This window comes from Setaria viridis, chromosome 3 (genome assembly GCF_005286985.2).
Source record: "Setaria viridis chromosome 3, Setaria_viridis_v4.0, whole genome shotgun sequence".
Taxonomy (NCBI): Eukaryota; Viridiplantae; Streptophyta; class Magnoliopsida; order Poales; family Poaceae; genus Setaria; species Setaria viridis.
Window position 1 is genome coordinate 2827595 of NC_048265.2, and position 17619 is coordinate 2845213.

The 17619-nt window shown below is 44.9% G+C and overlaps 3 protein-coding genes across 4 annotated transcripts; 1 reads left to right on the forward strand and 2 right to left on the reverse strand.

Annotated features, from left to right (window-relative positions):
• The first annotated feature begins 74 nt into the window (after positions 1-74).
• On the forward strand, positions 75-3545 carry LOC117847386 (transcription factor IIIA). Its single transcript, XM_034728592.2, has 7 exons — positions 75-215; positions 299-477; positions 566-709; positions 1939-2218; positions 2546-2781; positions 2887-3030; positions 3154-3545. The coding sequence occupies exons 2-7, from the start codon at positions 310-312 to the stop codon at positions 3316-3318; spliced, it is 1137 nt and encodes a 378-aa protein (XP_034584483.1). The 5' UTR covers positions 75-215; positions 299-309; the 3' UTR covers positions 3319-3545.
• Positions 3546-3759: 214 nt separating this feature from the next.
• Positions 3760-4759, reverse strand: LOC117847388 (large ribosomal subunit protein uL10c). The gene has a single exon (XM_034728594.2). The coding sequence runs from the start codon at positions 4681-4683 to the stop codon at positions 4105-4107; it is 579 nt and encodes a 192-aa protein (XP_034584485.1). The 5' UTR covers positions 4684-4759; the 3' UTR covers positions 3760-4104.
• A 4943-nt stretch (positions 4760-9702) lies between these two features.
• LOC117848711 (APETALA2-like protein 1) lies at positions 9703-14141 on the reverse strand. 2 transcript variants are annotated; one of them, XM_034730227.2, is made up of 10 exons: positions 13041-14141; positions 12910-12935; positions 12782-12812; positions 12602-12689; positions 12355-12500; positions 12038-12082; positions 11811-11914; positions 11582-11709; positions 11066-11173; positions 9703-10103 (listed from the first exon to the last, which is right to left on the reverse strand). In XM_034730227.2, exons 1-10 carry the CDS (start codon positions 13586-13588, stop codon positions 9864-9866), a joined length of 1464 nt encoding a protein of 487 aa, XP_034586118.1. In that variant the 5' UTR covers positions 13589-14141; the 3' UTR covers positions 9703-9863. The 2 variants fall into 2 exon arrangements, with proteins under 2 accessions (XP_034586118.1, XP_034586119.1); XM_034730228.2 differs by lacking the exon at positions 12038-12082.
• Positions 14142-17619: the final 3478 nt, after the last annotated feature.

Here is a 17619-nt window from a genome sequence, read left to right on the forward strand (position 1 = left end):
AAACGGAGCGCACGTGCGCGCCCGGAACGAAACCCGTAACCCGTTAACGAACCCGAAACCGCTAGGCCGGCCTCTACTACTGGCTGACAGGCCCGCTAGGCTTGGCATTCACGATTCGCGAGTCGAGGGTTTCTCTCTTGCACCGCGGCTAGCTACCTCTCGAGTCTCGACGCCGCGCGATCCTTCCGATTCCAGGGTTTGCTCCGCGATTCGAGGTTGGTTTCCTCCGATTGATGTTGCCCGAGGCCCTGATTCTGGAATTTCTGCTGATTTTTCGTTTATTCCGGTGTGATTTTAGGGGTTAGCCAGATGGGGGACGGGGAGCATAGGGTGGGGGAAGGCGAAGAGGCTGGCGGCGGCGCAGGGGCGGCCACGGCGGCCCCGATGAGGGATATACGGCGGTACAGGTGCGAGTTCTGCGGCGTGGTTCGGTCGAAGAAGAGCCTGATCCGCGCCCATGTCCTCCAGCACCATAAGGTAGTGGTGATGCTCATGGCACCGTCACTTGTTTTGCACTTCAGATGCGTGTTTCCTTTGTGATTGGAATAGTACTTCTGTTCTGTAGGATGAAGTGGGTGATCTGGAGGATTACCAGGAAGGTGGAGGCAGTGCTTCGCGCAAGGAGGTCACCCATGGCTGCAAGGAGTGTGGCATGAGCTTCAAGAAGCCAGCCCATCTGAAGCAACATATGCAGAGCCATTCACTCGAGGTATTTTGCTCATGTTGGGTTGTAGTATATGCTCAATGAATGCTCAGGCTAGTAATATTCATCTGATTCATTATCCAGTGAATATCCTCTGTGAGAAAAAGCCAAAATGAAAAGTACAGGCTCTTCTGGTGTGGTTGCTGCAAGCCTGTTTTAACAATTGGTTCTGTGGTTGACTAGTAGTTCCATTGGGCTGTGTATCCATGGCCTTGTTGGGTTCTTGTGTATGCTAGTTTAGTCCATTAGTTATTAATTATTCTGATTTCTACAGTCTGTATGTTCAGATATGGATGTGTGAAGCATTGGATCCCAAAGAACTCCAAAATGCGAGAAGGGCTTGAATGGACTAGTACCAGGATGGGGAGACCCTCCTGAGAAGCTCCATCAAGAGTGCCTCTTTCACGCTGTTCTTCAGGTTGTCTCTTCTGTTCTGAGCTACTTGCTATTTGTTTCTTTCTGTTGCTATTACGTGGGATATGCTAAAGGTCCACTCTCAGCATGGAATGTCTTTTTTGAGGAGTCGTGTGTCTACCTTATTAGTCATATTTGATCATTGACAGATTCACGCTACAACGCCATTTGAGTATATCTAGCCATTACAACCCGACAGTCTTCTCATTATCGAATAGTAAAACAAATAGGGAAACATAATTTCTTGTATGAAGCCAATATATGCTGAACTTAAGCTATGTGTTTATTAAAATGATCAGATCTCAACGTCCTACAGTGGAAATGATATATTTCATCCTAGATCCAAATTAATTATCATTTGAAGTTGAGGTGTTTGGATAAGTAGTAGTTGCTGTTCGGCTCTGCTTTTGGTTGGGATTGTTGTATGGCAGTTGATTCTCTGATTTTTGCAGACTACCTACTGAGATATAAAAGTGTGAAGCATTGGATCCCAAAGAACTCCAAAATGCGATAAGGCCTTGAATGGACTAGTATCAGGATTGGGAGACTGTCCTGAGAAGCTCCATCAAGAATGCCTTATTCACACGCTTCTTCAGGTTTGCTCATTTGTTTCAACTTGCTTATTCTAAGATTTTCCTTTTGTGCCTGCTGTTGTTATTTACATGTGCTTTATAACTGTACTTTCTATGTATTTTCAAGCTACATAAAGTTCATGTCGTAGCATGCCCCTCTGTGGTACTGTTTGCTGCGCTATTACATTATTTCTAGCAAACCTTGCTTTGTATACTATATTGATGCATGCCTTCTGATAACTATTGCAGAGGCCCTTTGCCTGCCACATTGATGGTTGCCCCTTAAGCTATAGTAGGAAGGACCATTTGAACAGACATCTACTTACTCATCAAGGGAAACTATTTGTGTGCCCCATTGAAGGATGCGACCGTAAGTTCAATATCAAGGGTAATATGCAGAGACATGTTCAGGAAATGCATAAAGATGGTTCTCCTTGTGAAAGCAAGAAAGAATTCATTTGTCCAGAGGTTAACTGTGGGAAGACTTTCAAATATGCTTCCAAGTTAAAAAAGCACGAAGAATCACATGGTGAGAAACTCACTTTGCAGCCATTTCCATATTTCTGATACTGACTCTAAATAGCACACTTTGCAACGCCCAATGAAGTTTTTATAGTTTATTGATTTTACTTGGAAGTAAAAACTTCTAGTCTATTCCATCCTTTTAGCCAACTTTACCAATATGAACTCTCTGTAATCTCTTACTTCCTCCAGTCAGGAGAATTGTCTCTTCCGATAACAAAACTGAACTGCAACTAGTACATATGCTCTGTTTGAAACGTCTTATTCTCTTGATCAGAGGGAAAATTACCAAAGTTGACTTTGTTGTGATGAACTTTTGGTACATGTGGTGCAGTCGAGCTGGACTACACAGAGGTTATCTGCTGCGAACCAGGCTGCATGAAAACTTTTACAAATGTGGAATGCCTCAAAGCACATAACCAATCCTGCCATCAACATGTTCAGTGTGATGTCTGTGGCACTAAACAACTAAAGAGGAATTTCAAGCGCCATCGCCAAATGCATGAAGGCTCCTGTGTTACTGAAAGGGTTAAATGCCACTTTGAGGACTGCAAATGTTCATTTTCAAAGGTCGGGTTTGTAATCTAACACTGTTTGATTCTCTTATGGTTTGTTCTCTCGATTTTATTGGCAAAAGTACTTTGCTACTCATTCTTGGTGAACTTGGAACTGCAGAAATCCAATTTGGACAAGCATGTTAAGGCAGTTCACGAGCAGCGCCGACCTTTTGTGTGCCAATTCTCTGGGTGTGGCAAGAAGTTTTCTTACAAGCATGTAAGGGACAACCATGAGAAGTCTAGTGCTCATGTGCACACCGAGGTAACACTAACACAGATAACCAGCCAATAACAATTTCGAAAAAAAAAGTCTATATTGTGCCCTTCCCCTTTGGAAATGCAGCTTGCAATGGGATGTTTATGGTTTCCTACCAATTGCTTGCAGGGTGATTTTGTTGAGGCTGATGAACAGCGACCGCGTTCAGCAGGTGGCCGGAAGAGAAAACCTGTATCTGTCGAGACTTTGATGCGTAAAAGGGTAGCTGCTCCTGATGACGCTCCTGCTCATGTTGATGGAACCGAGCATCTGAGATGGCTTCTCTCCGGTTGATTCGTCTTGGACCCGCAGGGAGAAGAGATGGCAGATATATTTGGACGCGCCAGCACACTTCTGTAAATTGAAAATATCCGTCGTGTTAGGATGTATAGGAAGAGGAAAGCAACGTGTTAGGTATTTATATAAGGTTTCAGACATGGTAGAGATTATTGTATCTTCAGTATGAACACAATGTGCCATATTCGATCTTGATTTGCAAATATGGAAGCTCGTTATGTTTAGATATTGTGTCTTGAAATGCTTTAAGCTTCAGCACAGCTTGGAAACATGATTGTTGCTACTCCTTGTTTTGAGCTAGCTTTTGCCTCTGCTATGTTCCTGTTGTTCCAGAGCATCAGGGTTCACGGATTCATGGCCTCGTTCTCTTGAATCTGTAACTTCATTACAGCAAATGCACCCACCAATTTTTTTTTCCGAATAAATACACCATATCAATTAGCAATTTAGCAACCATCTTTGCATGATGGGAAGCACTGAACGCTCTAGCATACAACACTGGTGAACAGAGTACTGCACATTACACTTTCTGAGGCTGGTTTCTGAACCAGCAATGGCCATTCAGCATCACTCCAATTCCAAAATCGAGTTCATGAACATGACAATGCATCAGAGCAATGTGCCGTTATGATTTATCAGTTTCTCTACTACATGTATCCCAAACCGAGAACAAATTTTGGCAGCACAAAGAAAAAGGAAGCTTCTTTTAAACCAAGCCGCGGCTGCAACATACAAGAACGCAGAGCCAGAGTGAAACGAACGCCAAGAAACCTCGTCGACGGATCACTTCACCGCCGGCTCCGTCGCCGGCGCGGCCGCCTCTCCCTCCTGTGCCAGCATGGCCTCCTGTCGCGCGCGGAGCACGGCGAGGAGGTTGACGGCGGGCATCTGGAGGCAGCCGAGGAGGTACTGGTAGGACTGCGCCCTGGTGGGCATGGCCTCGAGCTGCGCGAAGTCGTCGGGCCCGTACAGGCGGCCCTCGTAGACGGCGCCGGTGAAGTCGTTGAGCTGCAGCTTCCACTCCTTCTGGAAGTCGCGGTAGGGCTTGAGCGCCGGCGGGATCTCGTCGGAGCGCACGAAGAGCCACGCGTTCATGCCACGCGCGCAGGGCTTGAGCGCCTCCCACCGCGTCCCCGCCACGGCCGCCGCCATGTCGGAGTTCTTCGTCACCACCAGCCGCGCCGTCGGGGGCAGCGACGCCCGGATGCTCCGCAGCTGCGCCACCGTGAGCCCGTGGCACCAGATGCCCGCCAGCAGCTGGCACCCGTCCAGCTCGCGCCGGAGCGCCTCCTGGCGGACCATCTCCGCCGCCCCGCGGATCGACGGGGCCAGGGACGCGGCGGAGCTGCGCAAGGACGTCATCGGCGGCGGCGGCGAGGGTTCTGTCTGGATGCGAGTGTGCGATCTCTTGCCTCCGAGGACACAGATTATGGGTCGGGCTTCCTTTCTTTCTACTGCCATATGACTGATTAATTAAAAAAGCCCAATACACGCAGTAATGGGCTTGGAAGATTAAAACCCGTTATCCAATCAGTTCCATTTGGATGCAGGCCTGCTGGATCCGGCTTATTAGAATTTTTTGTTTTTATATTTTTTATTTTAATATTTTGCAAAAATATATATCCTAACAGAAAAAATTACAAATATATACCTATACCGCTATTACAAATATATACCTATACCGCCATTTGAAACGGCTATAATCAAATGAACGGCGGAAAGTATGCGGTAGAATCGGCGGTAGGTTCCTCCTCTGGGCAGTATACTTTCAAAAAATCATTACTAATTCATATGAACTCATATGGAGATAAACTTTGTATAAAAATTGTAGATCTCGATAAGATCTACAACTTTGTAGTTCAAACTTTTTTTATTTGGTATCATTTTGATGCTCAAATAATCAACACAAGCTTCATATCTAAAATTCAAATTTTAGATCTGAAACTTGGCAGCACACGTATAAAAATCATAACTAATTCATATGAATTAAGATAGAGATAAGTTTTATATAAAAATTATAGCTCTTGATAAGATTTATAACTTTGTAGTCAAACTATCTTCATTTGGTGCTATTTTTATGCTAAATAATCGACAAAGTTTTAAAAAAAGTTTCATTGGGATCCATCTCGATGTCATTTTTCAAACGGCGGAATTGGTATAGATTTCTAATTTTTTTATTAGAACATATATTTTTACAAAATATTAAAATAAAAAATAAGAAAAATTCGCCTTATTGCATTGCATGGGCCTATTACAAGCCCAAAAGGTTTCTTGAGTTGGGCCTTAGGTTGAATACACTGACGGCCTGAATACACACTGATCAGACTATCCGTGAGTCTGGGTGTTGGATCCATTTATCACAGCACTATTTTTGTCCGACGTCCTTTTTTTTTAGTTTTTTGAATTCCGGCTGCGCACGAGCCATACGCTCAACCATCCATTACTAGTTTATTACAGATTTATGACGTCAACAAATAATATTGTGATAATTAATTAGTGCCAACAAATGGATATATAATGTGCAAGTGGTGGCAACAAATTGTTATGTGTGTATGAACATGTAAAGGTGATGTCCAATGGATCACTAAAACATTTAGCCAAGTAAACTGAGAAAAGCATCATTAAATTTGATCAAAGGTACGTTAATCATGTCATATATTTCTGCCTTTTTACACAAATAATATTTGCAGATAATAAGATGAATGACCAAATATTGAATAGCAAAATAAAAGGTGCCGAAATTACTTTGAAATAGACGCCAGTACCGCTGTGTGGCTAATATGCAAATGGTGCACCTAGTATGGTCCAAGGATTGTTTTTTCTTGAAAGATTTCCGTATTTCTAGCATATACATGCATGCATTTTTCAGGATTTGCATGGTCCCTCCTGCATTGCAAACTTCCAAAACTCTGAAGAAACTTCGTCAAGGAATAAGGATAATATCACTCGACCGCACAGTGCTACACGTGTGAATCCAATGACGACGGCAATTTTGAGAGTGACAGCAGGCGAGAGAGGCGATGCCGACGGATGGTTTGTGTGGTGCTGCGTCTCCGTCAACTGAAATGCTAGCTACATCCATTGTAGGTTTTCTGCTGAAGTGATTGACGTATCGTGTCAGACGAGGTTAACAAAGATATATATACACATGCATGTCCAACCAAATGGCTACAACTAAGACGGCGATTTACTTTTTAGCTGCCACGTATTTAGATATTTCAATGGTTAAGTGCACACCCTTAATTATACTTCATCTAAAATTAAAATTTGATGTAGTGTGTCGTTTTGACTTTTCTAGATTTATAAATTTTGCTACGGATAAAAGCTATGAATTTAGAAAAGTCAAAACGACCTATAATTTGGGACGGAGGGAGTAGCAAGGAGGATCTTAAATTTGTTGCTAGTTGTTTCCTAAAAAAAACAAAGTTGCTAGCTGCCAATAATTCATCATGCTTAGTTATTACGGCTGATTATAGCAGCTTATCGTAGCACATAAATTAACCTGAACTAAATTCTCTACGGCCGGCCAATCCTGATCTAGTATCGTACTGCTAAAGTTATACTACAACTGGCTTTAATCTGTCTCATCAACTGGATCAGAAAATAAAAAAAGAGAGTTTAAAACTGAAAGAATCAGCATCAGATCACCAATCGAGGCATTAAGAAATGCACAAGCTGGTTCAAGTTACATCTGTCATCTGACTCTCTGCATGTATTTTATATTAGCTTTGCAGCAGCTTGGTTGAGCAGGTTGATGGACGCCTTACTACAATCGATTAGTATAATATATAGTTAACTTGGCAGGAATTGATATGCATGTATGATGTGGAGTACAAAGTTTAAGACCATCTATCACACACACATAAGACCAAAGGTAGGCTTAGTACTAATCATGCTGTTTAGAAAAGTATGGCAGCATACTAAAAGAAGCAGTACACATGTACCATTACATGTGTAGTGTGCATGCATTGCTCTTTTCACAGAGTAGAAAAGATTATCCCCACCCAACAAAGAGCGTTCAAACAATACACAGGGCTACTTTTAAAAAGGAGCTCAACTGATCCTTCGAGTACACCTAATACAAGGAATCAATCACACCAACAGAGGATAAACAAATGCCATTAGGGCTCCGGGCTTAATATAGTACCAGTACCTGCCTGATTTGTTTTATGTTGGCCCATAATACATGTCATGCAACAAGGTTGTTAGATTATTACTATCCGATTGGGAATTAACGTAAGCAGTGACGTAATTCGGCGATGCATAAAATAGCAATATATTTCCTCTCGGAGGAGGAATGGAATCATGCCAAAAGCAGAGAGAGAGAGAGAGAGACCCACACCACATGGAAGAAAACAAGGACACCTCCAATCCTTAAAAAATCCAAATAGGATGTTGTCAATTGCCCTCTCATTATCGCTTAGGCCACACACAATGCCTTACAAGTCACTAGAGCCGTCACTGACATCCAACACCCACACAAATTCTAAGGATAGATCTCGATTCCCTGAAGGTGGGCATTAAATTTTCCGTCATTTTCTTGTTTGACGTAGCTCATATATAGATCACCACTTTATATGTTAGTCGATTATGCCTTTTGTTTTCTTTTCGAACGCCAACATTACAGGGTCAAGCCGACATTTTTAACAGAAATTATAATTGGCATTAGTTGAAAATGGCACATCATACATACAACTTGTTGTTTGATGCTTAATTAGGGTTACTATATTCTCTATCTTGGTGTTGCAAATGGGCGGTTGTGCTCTCAACTTTGCGGCTATTTTTTCGATGGTACCTGATGGTCGTTTGTCGGTGATCTAATGGATGAGTTGTTCTTTGAATATTTGTATGGGTCCTTTCTAGGAGGGAATAATGAAGGGACAGACTTACAGGTATCAACATGCTACTTCTCACTTAGCTATTGTTTATCTGATGTTTCAGAATCCCTGCGGTCAGATCTTTATTAATTGTTGACAAGTCGCCTGGACCACGTACTGTTATAACCAACGATCGCCACATAATACATCTCGTCCCTCAAGATATGCAAGGAAATCATATGTACTAAAAAACTAATAAGCCTTATTGATCAAGCTCTTTTCTTATTAGCAGAAAAAGAAAAGGAGGAGAGAAAGGCCGGCACGATTTGTATACATGAAAAATATAACATTTATATACCTTCAAAGAAAAGGAAGGTCAATATGCTTCTGTGTTTTTTTTTCCTTTTTGTTCTTGTATTCTTGTCTTCCCTTGCTCCTTCTAATAAAAATTACGGCAAAGCTCTTGCCGCCTCGTTCAAAAAAAAATGCTTCTGTTGTGACAAAATATTATAACAAAAGCATCCTGAATCTCAAAGCTATAGCACAACTCCCCTTGGTAAATAAACATATATAATCTTGCACTTGACATTTAATTTCTTGGTGGATTGAAAAGATCTCATGCATACTAATGTTGCTTAATTCCATAGTAAAGTAAAGTTGATGCCGCCTCCTTCCTCCCCATCAGAACAACGAAATGTATAATGGCCAACTTGTGTGCCGCGGTTAGTATACAACTTCAGAGGCACATGGAGACAAGTAAAAAAGATATCCAAGGGAGCCAGGGGATTGGTTCTAGTACTACATGCCATCTTACCACATGGATACACTGCACCTATGTTGGTGTGCAGCATTTCTATCATCAAGCAATTCCAGCATTGAGACCATGATCGAGAGAGGGAATGAATCGATGAACAGGGGGGCAGAGCTCGAATCTCGATGCGCCCTCGAGTTCAAAAGGGAATCTACCTAAGTAATCTAGTACGCATCTAGTGGGCTTCAAAGAATTGTGTCCTCTCAATGACGGATTCCTTTGCTTTTCGCCGACAGTAGCTGTCGGCATTTCTCGCGCGGTCATTTCCTTGACAAAAGTTTTCAGGGACGACGACGGCAGGGTCAGCAACATTATGACCAAGGTAAAAAAAAAAAACTTGATCGTCTCTGACGGATTTCAGTTGACATGAGCAACATGAAAGGTTTATCTCAGTTGACTATAAAAAAAATGCAGTGTCATATATGATTTCTAACACAGATGCAAGCATATATCCTTTGCGCCAAGTATTAATGCGTCAGCGTCCATTCGAGCTAGTAAATTGGCTCTGTGCAAGAACAAACAACGACAGGACGAGACAGCAGGCAATTGGATCCAAAGCAAAGACAAGAATCGAATTGACAGCCAAGAAAGAAACTGGAATATTAATCTTCCAGCTGAGCTTTTTCCACAAGTAGTGGGCATGCAGGGCTTTATGATTATTGATACCTATACTTCTGTTAACAGTTTCAGAAATGATTCTCTACACAATATTGTATAAATCGATCTCAGATGTTGAAGTTAGTCAATCTCAGGTGTGTAAAGAGAGAAGCATTTCACGTGGGCAGTATGAGAATACAGTTGAATCCAATCCACTACAAGAAACCACCCCGGCGCAAAACCGAAAAAGTTGCAACGCCCAGAGGGGGAAAAAATGCCAGCTTCCCGGCAAATTTACAGCGTGGCTTCTTGGTTTTTCAGCGGTGATGATGGCTCGACGACGACGGCGGGTCGAACCGGGGGGAGGCAGATGGGGTGGCGGGGGCAGCTGTCGTGGCGGTATTGGAGAATCCTGATGATGCTGCAGCGGACGATGACGACGACGAGAAGAGCGGCAATGGCAGGGTGGGAGGAGGGGCTGTCATTTTCCATGCCCAGCTGGGAACACCACTTCCTGTGCCCCCCTCTGGCCTCCTGTTAATATCCCTTGATGCACCCTGCATAATGCAACAACAGTTTGTTCATCATGCTTACATCCTAATATGGGATGGATTGAGCTTCCAAAAAAACTTGATGCAGGATGGATGAATTCAGGAACAAATTGAACAGTTAAATCCTAATGCTTTCTGATGGAAGCCTGTTCCAAATTAGTCTTTCCATCAGTTCAGTTGGACAGAAAGCCGAGCTTCAAACGTCAAGCTCAAACTTTCCGTCCAATAGTATCGGAAAACGACACATGTGAACCTGACCTTAAAGTTTTGGAGCTGAAAGGTTCCACGGTTCAATTTGACCAAACTCTGGAGTTGAATAGTAAAAACATGCTTGTTTGAAACAAACGGCAAATTTAGTACTTCTGTTCTATAATAATTGCATTAAACATGGTAATTCATAAGTGTTTTTTTTGTTCCCACGGAAAGTTTGAATAATAGTCACACTTCTATAACTGGCAATACATGAAAAGGAACCATTCAAAGGTTTTTTGGCCGCAGACAGGAATAGTTGACCAATCATTTGAGTAGCCTAATGTTGAATTCTCGTTGGTCTAGATGTTCCTTTTAAAGGAAAAAAATCAAACATATCTCTATTCGTAAGGCTGCTAATACAATTATTCCCAGATTAGGCAAACTCAAGATATTCAAAACCCTATATGAAACATTGTGCTGCGCATTAATATCTCCGAAATCGACATGGACCAGGTGGACTATAGAATTCAAGAAAATGAAGCGTTGATGTAAGACTAGAGCCAAATTGACAACCGCACAAGAAATGCAACTTGATGAAGCCAACTAAAAATCTTCAGGCTGCACAATTTGCTCATCGGATGGTCAAGATCACATGCCAGATTTTCATAATACGGACAATTTGACACAATCATGTGATGCTCTGACAATACTTGCAACTATAAGATTTAGGGAGCTAATTTAAATGCCCTCATTTCAGTAATTTAGTATCGCCTAACCTCATTATTTGTAAAGAAGGGGTGAGATTGAGCAGGCCAGATTGGTGGATGCTCGGTCATAAGAGGGAACCGATGAGGACGGCCCGCCAGTTCAGAGGGAGTATCAATCTGCATCAGAAGCAAAAGATTTTTCAGTTGAATTATGGATACCTGCATATTTGTCCACGCTCTATATATAATTCCTTAAACAATTCATTTTGGTAGGGAAAAAAATGTTCTGCTCAGCTGTCATGATCACTCTGAAAAGAGAAACTTGTTACTACGCGATAAAATAATTTGCCTACTTCCGACTTGAGAGGGCAGTCAAATGTAAACAGGACAACAGCTGTAGAAATAGGATCTCCGACGTAAACTATTAAAAAGACTTGATCCACAAGAGGCATAGTAGTCACGTCACTAGCATGGTGAGAGCGAAACTTGGGTTATTTTACGCATGGTGCATCAGGTAGCCACTAGAATTCGACAAGAAAATTTTACTGCTTTTGATACTTGTCAAAGGAGAGCCTGAGCACTTGCCTTTGTTCTTTTCAATTCGGAGCCCTCAAATGATCCATGGTGGAGTTGCAGACCGAGGGAGTTCTTATCTCTTTTCGGGCTCTGAGATGACGGTTGAGATATGCTCAAGTTCAGATCTACATCAGCGCCTGCAGAAGAACAAAAAAAAAATCAAGTTTATTCAATACCTTGGTTCAAACAAGTTCATCAGCTAATAACTTTATCTGAAGATTATGAGAAGAGTTTCTACCTTCAGTTGCAACTTCGGTCAGCAGCTCCCCATCATATGTGCTTGGCTCGAAGTTCGTCACGGCCTCTCTACCATTGCATTTGATCGCGGCCTTGTCATAAGCCCTGAATTTTGTAACGAAAAGAAGAGAGAGAAGAATCGAGTCGGTACTCAACCCTTTGGAAATCAAAAGACAAGGAAAAAAACTCTTTTTTTTTTGCATCAATGGTGAATCCAAGATGAACAACCTTGCAGCCTCTACTTCGCTGTCGAATAGCCCAAGATATATGTACCTGCACCCAAGCATGGTGTTCCAACCGATGAGGACTTAGGAATTCCCTATCCACCTCCCTTTTTTTCTCTTAATTTCTTTTTGTTGAAACAGCCATTAAGCTACATGCATATCTAACCTATACTACTACTGAACTATAAACAACGAAATCATGGGAGTTCATCTGCTAGGAACTCATGACTCTAGCATGAGGCTAACATAGGAAAATCACAAGGATTCACAGCAAAGCAAAATCCTGAAAATTTGATGATTCAGGGTGTGAAGTGTTCTCACTTCTTGCCGAGGAACTGCCCCATGCGCGCCTCCCAGCGGCCGCACTTGTGCAGGGTGACGCCTCTGTACTTGGAGCTGCCCCGCGAGAACCCGGTGCTCTGCCGTCGCAGGACGTGCACGAACTCCTCCTTGGACAGGCTCTTCATCTGGCGCGCCAAAGAGGACAGGCCATGCCATGTCATGTATATTCAGTTGCAGACAGACACTCCGCTGAATGTTGCAAGAACATGGATTGTCGGTTGCTCACCTGCTTCATGTCGTCTTCGTAGTCACTGAGATTGAAGTTTATGTCCGCGTCGACGCCGCGGAACTTGATCGCCGCTCGATCGTACGCCCTGCCAAGTTCCAAGATTAGTCCGGTGATACAAAAGTGAAAGTTTGATGAATTCAGTGCAGTACAGGGTTCAGAGGACAATTCTGTGCATACCTTGCAGCAGCATGGGCAGTGTCAAATCCACCTGTGTTAGTCAGATCACTCGATCAGTTAGACCACGGATGATTTATGATAAGAAAAAAGGAGAAGAATTTTAACGGATTAGTTGGCAATCTGCTCACCTAAGTACACTTGCTTGCCGCAATCCCTGCATTTCCGAGCAACAAGAAGACGAGACGTTTGTGTTAGAAGAGAAGCGATTGGTTGGTACCTGAAAGGACAAGGTGAGCTTGCAGATGATTGGTGTACTGACCAGATATGGGACTCCCAGCGGCCGGTGCGGCGGTAGAAGGTGACGCCGCGGTACTGCGAGCTCCGGGAGCGCGGGCCACGGCGGCTCTTCTTGGCTGCCTGGGGCTGCACGGGCGGCGGCGCCGGCGGCGTGGCGTGCGGGTGAGGGTGCGGCAGGATCCTGATGTCCGGCTGCGGGCGCGGCGGCTCGGCGGCGCGGAAGAAGCCGAGGTCGGCCCAATGCTGCGGCGGCGGGCCGGCGACGGCCGGGAACAGCTCCCGGGTGATGAGCTGCGGCTGCTGCTGGTGGTGGTGGTGGTGGCGCGGCGGCGACGGCGTGGCGTCGTCGTCGTCGTCGGCGCCGGCCGCGTCGCTCTCGATCCTGAGGATGCTGAACTCGAGCACGGCCCGCGGCGGGGGCGTCGAGCTGGAGCCCTCCGCCGCCGGCGCGGCCCCGCCGCCGGACGCCTCCGCGTTCAGCACCGACGACTCCGATGAGCCGGAGTCGCTCGCGGCCATCGCCGCCGGCTTCTCCGGCGCCACCTCGGCCACGTTCAGATCCAGCTCCATCTCTTCCCAGCACCTCGCGATTCTCGCCGGAGCAAACAACAAGGGGAGGACCACCTCAGTAGCTTCACACACGGACCAGGCAGCGAGATAGCGATCGATCCCAATCGCAGCTCGCGAGTTGCTCTCCCCTGGGCCGGGCTGGTCTATTTCAAGAAGAAGAACCAGAGGAGGAAGAGGTAGAAGCAGGAGAGTGCCGAGTCGTTCTTGCGGTACATTTAGGCTCCACGACCGGTCGAGCTGCGCCTCCTCACTCCCAATCTTTGACGACCATCCTGCACGCAACCCGGAGACGGCGGGAGCACGATCCTACTGTACGGTCGCTTCACGAATCAAGAACGCCCCACCAATCAACTACGGCTAGCTAGTACGGAGCAGGCGAGGTCAGCAGCAGCGGCTAGCTAGCAGTGGAAGGAAGGTGGGATCTTGGCGGGAAAAGGCGGGACCTTTCGGAGCTCCGGCAGCGCCGGCGAGCGGTGGCGGTGGCCGACGGAGTCGAGGAAGAAGGGTGGGATGGGATCAGAGGCGAGACGGGTGCGAAGGGAGGGAGAAAAGGAGGCGGGTAATATATAGAGGAGGGGGCCGGAAAAAAAGAGGGGTCACGGGCAGTAGCCGGTGGCTGCCGGTTAACCTTAAAATCCTTCCTGATTTGGGCACCCTGTGTTCGGCTGATTTGGTGGGTGGCTGCGGGCCTGGATTTGTCCAAGAAAAACAACACCCGGGGGGGGATGTGGCAAATGGTGCTGTGGCTTCGAGAAAATATCTTCTTTCTGTTTGGGGCAGATGCTTCCTGCTCGGCGTCCTCTGCCTGCATCACAGTATGGGCAGTCCCTACCGTTAGATTTGAGCCGAGGGGGTTTCTTGATTTTTTTAATCAATTTTGAGGTAATTAACTATGCAATTTGTAGGTCCTATAGGCTGCGGAGATAAAGGTTAGACATTGGTTTTCATGTCAAATGCTATGGAGCATACAATTGTGGTGAACTTGTATCTTAGCAATTCGCCAACAAAACAAGTCTCAATGATCGCTCCCAAGGTCTGAAAAAATCATCATGTTAATTAGAAAAAGAGAAAGAAGAATAAATTTACCTAACACTATGATTGTAAAAAAGAGAAATTCTCAACTGGACACTAATGTTCCATGAATTTTGTTGTATAGCAATGAATAAAAAAAAATTGTTGTAGGGCACTCTCTCTCCTTCTTTGCAGCAAGACAATGCCTAGTGTCTTCTAGCAAATAATTTTTTTTTGACAGTGTACCATGGCAACAAAAAGTGGGACAATGTTGTCTAGCAAAATTGGCCTATGGAAAACTAGCCCAAAATACCTCTATACTTGTATACATGCTTCTGTGTTACTATATCGAGCATCAAGAAAAAATAAAACCCAACTGTTGTAAAAAAGAAGACGTACGTCATAATCTAACTAATCCATAAGTTTTTGTGTACATCATATGCATTTATGAGGTCAACATTGCAATTTGAAATGATATTTTTAATGTAAATTATAATATCTTAGCAAGGCGAATGCAAGGAAAAGGAGAAGTTCAGTTATCGCCACCGAGGTATTGATCCGAACATGTTAACTCCCTTCAACTCCTTCCATTCCCAATGCAATGCAAAACTGGTCTGCCCATACTGCCTGGGTTCGTGTCGCCAGTGACGAGGCAAGTAAAAGAAAAAAAAGAGCAAATGGTAACCGTACCAGAGAACTGCTGTGCTCTGACGAGATCAAGGAAGTAATTAAACCGAGGAGAGATATCGATAAATAAAAACGGTAAATTTGTATATACTGCTGGAGTATATAATATACTAGTACAAGTTGTCAGAAAAGAATATGGTCATGTGTCCTCGGCGATCCATGACCGACGTGGCCCTCTGTGAGCTACGCGTTTTATACGTATTCTATAACGGTTTCCCTGTGCACGTCCTAAATTCTAATGGACCACGAGGGGCACGCACGCGCCTCGTCGCTCGCACGGCCCACATGCCAGAGGCGGCCCTCCCTCTCCGACTCCGTTTGCTTCAGCTGCGACCCGCGAATACTCTCCTGATCGATCGATGCTAGGGGAAAAATCCAACGATCCAGCTCCGAGTTAGCTGAATCAATTTCTTACTTTGCAAAATGTCAGATTAGTGCAGAGTGAAAAGTTAGTTTTGCTGTTTTTTTGGTGTAGGTTTCTCTCACAGCAACAACCTTTAAACTATCTTACATTTGGAACCCACGTCAACCTTGAGCAGCAGCTGACTAGACGCCCTGATGCTAATGCTAGGCCTCTAGAAATCTCGGAAGTCCCCAGGTGATGTGGTAGCAGCTAGTGGCATCGTCAAGTTGCGCGGCCACTTGGCATTGGACAGCCCATCCCATCATATCCGCTCCAACATCGGACTCTGTCGGAATTATCTATGCCTAGGTTTCTCACCGCGCCCAAGTGGATCCATCCATGCCTACGCCATCATTGTACATATGATAAATCCCATGCAAAAAGTGAAGTGCCACTGTACCAGTAATTTTTCTTCTCTTTTCCTGTGGTGACCGGTAACAAATCGTTTTCAAGCACACGGTTTTGTGTCCATCCACGATTCCACGTGCTCACTCAAGCCTCAAATAGTTGATGTTCTACCCAAGATTTGGTCATTTTCTCGAAACTTAATTCAACGATTGCTAGGTCCCATAGTGTAGTCCCGATAATTTCTTCTCTTTCGATAATAATTCATTTTCAAGTCACATGTTTTTTTTCCACCGATATACTCCCTTAGCCAGCCAATTTTTTTTTCAAACTTTGGTCATCAGTGTCCTTTCAAAATATTTACCTTAAATATAAAAATAATATATGCGGATTTGTCTTGAAAAAAATACTTTCATAGTATCATTTATTGGATACTATAACTATGTTCTATCAAATATTATATATAACTATAGGGACTTTGCTAGCACCCGAACGTTCGGCGGGAACAACTCCCGTCGGATGCATACATCACCATCCGTTTTAAATCTGATGGCTACAGTAGCACCATAATAAATACCACTAATTATCCAACATCCCGTTGCAACATCAAAACAAAATAGCTGCAACATCGAAATCTATGATTGCAACAATGAAAAGATGCGAAAAAATAGCTCAATGTAAACATAATATTCATGAGGAAAAATTCCCACCGCAACATTGAACACATGTTTCATGCAACATTTCCAAAAAATCATCATATGTTGAGTTGGGGTTGAGCTCGTACGGGAAGAAATATTGCAACATGAAAAATTGACAAATGAAACAATAAAAGCCAACTATTGCAACATCGAAACATCTCAGAAAATCAATCGTGCAATATTAGACAATACGTTCATCCGCAACACCCGTGCGCATCTACAGCACTTGTAACATCCAAGAATCCCTACTGCAACATCGTGAGATACCTTTTGCAACATGGCAGTCGAGGGGCCTACTGCAACATCGTGAGATACCTATTGCAACATGGCAGTCGGGGGGCTATCTTCAGATCTAGGCTCCTATGGCCATCACTGCTGAAGATCCTGCTGCGGCTGCTGCCAGTGCCGACGTGCACGGTGATGCTCAGTTGCGGCGTGTCGGCCTTGGTCTCTTCTTCTCCATCCTCTCCGTCGCCTCAACAAGACCCTTGGAGTGCTACCCCCTATCAGTGGGAGGAAGGGAGAGGAGGAGGCGCTGCTGGGCAGAGCAGCAGGAAGCGGAGCAGGTTGGGGAGGAGCCCTGTGACGGCGAGGCACCATGGCCAGCGGGAGGGATGGAGAGGAGGAGGGCGCGACCGGGTAGAGCAGCAGGAAGTGGAGCAGGCTGGGGAGGAGCCCTCGCAACGGCGAGGCACGAGGGATGGAGAGGAGGAGGGCACAGCCGAGCAGAGCAGCAGGAAGCAGAGCAGCCTGGGGGAGCGGGCCAGCGGGAGGGACGGAGAGGAGGAGGGCACGGTTCGGCAGAGCAGCAGGAAGCGGAGCCGTACAAGGGGAAGTGGGCCAGCACCAGCCTCCACCGCCGATCTCGCCGTCTCGAGCACTGGCAT

Bases quoted from the DNA above. Each gene is read 5' to 3' on its own strand.
- LOC117847386 (XM_034728592.2), top strand. From the start codon at position 310: ATGGGGGACGGGGAGCATAGGGTGGGGGAAGGCGAAGAGGCTGGCGGC. The intron at 2,219-2,545 runs GTGAGAAACTCA...CATGTGGTGCAG, and splicing joins AAAGCACGAAGAATCACATG to TCGAGCTGGACTACACAGAG. The intron at 3,031-3,153 runs GTAACACTAACA...AATTGCTTGCAG, and splicing joins GTGCTCATGTGCACACCGAG to GGTGATTTTGTTGAGGCTGA.
- LOC117847388 (XM_034728594.2), bottom strand. From the start codon at position 4,683: ATGACGTCCTTGCGCAGCTCCGCCGCGTCCCTGGCCCCGTCGATCCGC.
- LOC117848711 (XM_034730227.2), bottom strand. From the start codon at position 13,588: ATGGAGCTGGATCTGAACGTGGCCGAGGTGGCGCCGGAGAAGCCGGCG. The intron at 12,936-13,040 runs GTCAGTACACCA...TCGGAAATGCAG, and splicing joins CGCTGGGAGTCCCATATCTG to GGATTGCGGCAAGCAAGTGT. The intron at 12,083-12,354 runs GTGAGAACACTT...GCTTGGGTGCAG, and splicing joins GGGCAGTTCCTCGGCAAGAA to GTACATATATCTTGGGCTAT.